General features: G+C 33.6%; 1 protein-coding gene across 1 annotated transcript; it reads left to right on the forward strand.

Moving 5' to 3' along the window:
- Positions 1–241: 241 nt before the first annotated feature.
- Positions 242–999, forward strand: HELRODRAFT_168340 (hypothetical protein; the record flags this gene model as incomplete). Its single annotated transcript, XM_009014209.1, has 2 exons — positions 242–584; positions 884–999. The coding sequence occupies 2 exons, from the start codon at positions 242–244 to the stop codon at positions 997–999; spliced, it is 459 nt and encodes a 152-aa protein (XP_009012457.1).
- Between the last annotated feature and the right edge of the window lie 5,018 nt (positions 1,000–6,017).

A 6,017-nucleotide genomic window follows, 5' to 3' on the forward strand; every position in this document is an offset into this window, starting at 1 on the left:
GTATTGCGATAAGGATTTTATTCAAGTAAAAAGACACACCTGGCGTTGTGCAAAAAATACCAACTCTAATAACAACATTGTAAGTTCTGCTGAAAAATCCAACGTTGAAGTTTCTCCTAATATTTATAATGCACATTCTATAGATAACAGTTCAATTAATTTGGAAAAAAATATTATTTGCTGCTGCGGTGAAAGCTGCAAAGGTAGAAAAGGCCTTATTATGCACCAACGTTCATGTAAAATGCATAATCAACTTAAATTAGCAGACAACCCTGCAAGCGACGTAGATGCAACCTCACCAACCTCGGAGCAGCAACCATCAGAACCATCAAATAATTCGACATCTACTTCGTCACCCTCACCAACAGAATCAATAGAATCAACTCTACCAGGCATCAAACTACCAAAAACTTCGACACTATGGTCAGAAGCAAACGCCTACTTCCAACTGCAACAACATACACTGCCAAGCTACCACGACATTGACGCATTTGCATATACATTTCAAAAAATGATTTACGACTACTTTGCCTTAAATTATGGCACCATCAAACCTCAAACGATCAACAACAACAACAACAAAAGTTCCAACAAATCTATTAAAGAATTAAAAAATAAATTGAAGTAACTAAAATTATTGGGCCGCAACAACCAGGGCTTTGACAATCTTATCAGATCAACAAGTAAAGAACTGCGAGCCAAACTGTTATCAACAAAAATATTAAAATCTGGTAAGTCATGTGGTAACATCACGTCTCAACTGAAACGACGGTTCTGGTGGACATGCAAAAAAATATTTGCCCGGACAGAAAATTTGAAACCGCTGTTCAACGTCAGTGATTGCACACATTATTTCAAACAAATACTATCCGATTATAACCAGAAAAAATGCCAACTACCAAACTGGACTCAACAGCTACAAAAACCATCAACACCCTGCAACACAAGCTCTCCATCATACCACGAAATATCTACAATAGTTCGCAAGTACAAAGCTAGATCATCACCTTGCCCACTCGATCAAATCTCGATAATTTCATTTAAAAAATGCCCTATATTACGCACTATTCTACACAAACTATTAATACAATGCTGGTTGTCAGACAAAATCCCAATTTGTTGGAAAAAGGGCTTCACGATCCTCATCCACAAAAAGGGAGACGCTCACAATTCTTCCAGATTCAGACCAATAAACATGCAACCAACACTCTACAAAATATTTTCATCTTTTATAAATAATAGAATTTACAAATTTTTAGAAATCAACAATTTCATAAATAAAAACATCCAAAAGGGCTTCTACCCGAAAATAGATGGTGTTACGGAACGTAATCAGCTTTTAACTCACCTACTCTACGATGCGAATAAACATTCGCAACGCATTCGGTGAAATCAGCCATAAACTCATATCATCAACTCTGGATTTTCATCACATCCCCTCTCAAATTATCAAACTAATTGAACATATATATACCGACTACTCAATCACAGTTTCAGGATGCGACCAACTAACCCCGCCCATTCCAATCAAGCGTGGTGTATTGCAAGGTGATCCCGTGTCTCCACTGCTTTTTAACCTCTGCTTCAACCCCCTGATGAAAGTCATAGAACAAACAGAGTACCAACAATGCGGGTACATATGCGGTCCGTCAGCCAGCTTAAAGACAAGAGCGTGGTTTCAGTTCGCAGACGACACGGCCATTATCGCCAACAGCACCGAAAGTGCTCAAAAACTCATAGATGTAAATCACGCTTGGTGCAAAGCAACTGGAATGAGTTTGAGAACTGACAAGTGTTTCTCGTTCGGTATGCGAAAACGCAGCGGGGTTTACGAACAATTCCTTCCGGCCCTATCGATCGACATCAAACAAATCCACCATGTTGACATCGGAGGTTATTTCGAATATCTGGGGAAAAAATATGATTTCGAAGGCAACAACACGAATGCCAAAAACCAGATGATCATCAAACTCAAAACATTACTATCAACCGTCAGTGAACTGGATAAAACGGTTCAGTGGAAGCTTGAAATCCTTGAAATCTTCCATCTCAATTTGCGTTTGAATTTTGCATGTACAACATTTCACTGACTTGGATTAGTATGCATCTGGACACCCTAATCACCGAAACAGTAAGATCATGGCTGTCATTGCCCATTAGTAGCTGTCTGTCGGAGACATTGTCGCTCCCATATAAACTAGGCGGCCTAAACGTTAGACCTCTCAAAAATTTTGCCGAATCTTTGAGATTAAAACTCCGTAGCTACCTGAAATCAAACGGCAACAAAGAACTTAAATGTTTATGGAGCGAGTCCTATAGCAATTATATAAAAATCGACAATTTGCTTCCTGACTTAAAGGACATAAAACCGGCACTCAGCATGTTAACGATCAAACAACAAAATCGATATATTCAGATGTGGACTAGGATGGGATCCCTCCAGTGTCTTGTCTCTTCAAATCCCTACGTCCTGACATCGCAATACTTCGTGACGACACAATAAAAATATTAGAGCTGACGGTCTGCCATGAATCCAACCTACTCAACTCAAAAAAATATAAAACCATCAAATACTCAGAAAATCTCAAAAATAATTTGCATGACAATTCAATACACCTGAAAATAATAGTTAATACTTTTGAAATTTCAACATTGGGCTTTTGCAATTTTTTAAATTTATCATTAATCAATAACATTTGGTCAGATCAATTTTATAATAACCTTATTAACTCTGTAATACCGTCATCTTATGCCATCTACTGTGAACGCAATAACAATTGAACTGTTCGTTTAAAACTAATCATATCTCGTTGTACTCGTTTATTTCAAATGATGAGCATCGTAGAATACTATTGTATTTAATTTAATTTAAATCAATTTATCTATTTTATTTTATTTTATTTTATTAGATTTTAATTAGACTTTTATCTCATTTTACTATATTTCATATTTTTCTAGAAATAAAAAAGAGTTCACATTATTATTATTATTATTATTAAAACATTTAAATAATAACTTTATAAACTGCTCTATAACAGTTAACACATTTGAGATATCGCCAATTGGTTTTTATAATAACTTGAACCTATCTATTTTTAAACTACATGGACAAATTATTTTAATGTAAAATTAATTAATACTGTTATTAGCTCGACATATAGTATTTATTGCGAGAGAAACAAGGCATAATTAAATATATCTTTCACTCCTATGCACTTGTAACGTCATCGAGCTTAGGAGGATCGTACATTTCATTAAAACTCAATTTTTATTAAACTTCATTTTATTTGTCATTTCTTATTTTTTATTATTTTGAATTATATTTTGTCGATTGAATAAATAAAATATGTTCACATTATTATTAAGTCATCATCACCATAATTATCATTCCATTCTACTCATCGCAATCAATAAAAACAACATCATCGTCATCATCATTATCGTAATCATTATAGTTACAACCCTCACTATCTTTAGTACGATCATTATTACCATTATCATCATCATTATCTTTAATACCATCATCATCACTATCATCATCATCACCCTTATCTTTAATCCTATCATCATCATCATCATCATCATCATCATCATCATCATTATCATCATCATCATTATCATCATCCTTATCTTTAATTCTATCATCATCATTATCATCATCATCATTATTATCTTCAATACCATCACCATCTTCATCATTCTCATTATTATAATTTAACGACATTAAAAAAATCACATTAACTTAATCCCCAACGCATCATCATCATCACCATCATCATCATCATCATTTTTTCCTGTGCGACAAGTATTATTGCAGCCATAAATAATCATAATGACGGCCTAATCACATTAACATTGTCCACAGTAACATCAACTCGTCATCATCACCTCGTTATCACCTGAATCATGATGATGATACTAACGATAATATCATTAATTTTGAAAAAAAAACCAAAACACCATCGGTCGAAATATTATCACCCTTTTCTTCATCATCATCAAAATTCATCGGCGCCAGCAAGTAGTAGTAGTATTAGTAGTAGTAGTTGTTGTAGTAGTAGTAGTAGTAGTAGTAGTAGTCATAGTAGTAGTAGTAGTAGTAGTAGTAGTAGTAGTAGTAGTAGTGGTGGTGGTTGTAGAAGTATTGTTTGCAAATTATTTATATTCGTGCGGCACCGGCGAAAACAATGATCATAAAATGATAATATCAACAAATAATAACCAAGATATCTGAGGCGGCCAAAATATTATCGGTGATGATCATAATAATGATTTCAAAGATGATTGATATCATAAACAATGACAATAATATCAATGATGGTATCACTGATATCATAAACGATAGTAAATAATTTCAAAGTTGATAAACTATGATACCAATGTGAATAATATAACAATAATATCACAAACAGATGATATCAAAAATGATAACAATGATATCGTAGAGTAAATGATATAAAAATGATGTCAGGCTGATTAGAAAAGTATCACAAGTGATAGTGATAATGTTGGTTGGAGTTTGATGTACATTGTACATCATAAACACGATACGTGCTCTATCAATTGCCCGCATAGTTCTTTCACTGCGACGCAAGCTCCATACAATTGCAACTTTAGCATTTTCCATTTTTTCCATGATCATAAATTCTTCTGTATAAAAATGTCCGTATCGTAATATCATATATATATATTACATTATTATACTGATTGATGTTAATTTCGTTTATTGTTATCAGTGCCATTTTTATTAATAAAGTTATTATTGTTATTTATTACCATCAACACTATCACTATTCTTATTGGTTGTAGTAGTAGAAGCAGTAGTAGTAGTAGCAGCAGTAGTAGTAGTAGTAGTAGTAGTAGTAGTAGTAGTAGTTGTTGTTGTTGTTGTTGTTGTTGTCGTTGTAGTAGTTGCAGTAGTACTAGAAGGAATATTTTTGTAATTTTTTTACTTCCTCCATAGTGTCATATATTGATACAATTTTAATTTGTGTAAATGTAAAAATAAAAAACTTGAATTTGTCAGTTTATGCCAATTGTCCTGAATATATATAACTAAAACTTGAATATATAAAAAACCACTAGCAGCGGAACAAACAACTCTGCACTCAATCACATGACCATCAAATCCTACAAGCAGAACGTATCATTACCGAACCGAATCTTCAACCATATCCGTCAATCAACACCAACACTTCGTCCAAACGAATACCGCCATACAAATATTTACTCGCACCTAGCTGATGACGTCACGATGTCGTCATCATCGCTAATGAAATATACAGGTAGTGGCGGCGTGGGTGGAAAGCGCGGGAAGACGTTTTACGGGCTGGAGAATGAGGAAGTTCTCCAGACGATCCCACCATTATTTATTTCAGTTAATTATGTGTGATTGTACGAGAGCCTGGATGCATGTTTGAATGTGTGTATGTATAAATGTATGTACGTACGTTTGTGTGATTATTTATTGTTGTGAGCGTGTTTTCAATAATTTATCAGAGTAATTGTTGTTAATGTGACGATACTTTATGTTGTAATAACAGTAGGGTGTATTCTTTAGTAAAAGTATTAAAAGTGCAACTTCTGTAATTTCTAGATTCTAAAAAATGTAAATCTACTTTTTTAGACTAACTCCTCTACCAACAATTTTTCATATAAACCAAAAAAAATTGAAACAACTCTATAGAAAACACACAAATATATCAATAACACATTAATATTAATCATAGGTAGTATATGTATGTAATATTTATATTATTAATAGTATAATTAATGGTTGTATTTTTATTTCAACGTTAATCGACTGGACTTTTGCATCTGCTTGAAGACCGAATGGTGATTCATGTGCTGATGGAAAAGGAAGAGTGTGCAAACGATCGTCATAATAACGATGCCCATAAAATTGTGAATTAATTACCAGAGATAATTGTTCTCAGATGTAACAATGCTTTAGCGGTGCTCCGAAACCTGCTTTATTACAGTAGAATTACGGTACAAATCAGACGATATGTTCTACG

The sequence above is a fragment of the Helobdella robusta genome (assembly GCF_000326865.2).
Source record: "Helobdella robusta unplaced genomic scaffold HELROscaffold_13, whole genome shotgun sequence".
Taxonomy (NCBI): Eukaryota; Metazoa; Annelida; class Clitellata; order Rhynchobdellida; family Glossiphoniidae; genus Helobdella; species Helobdella robusta.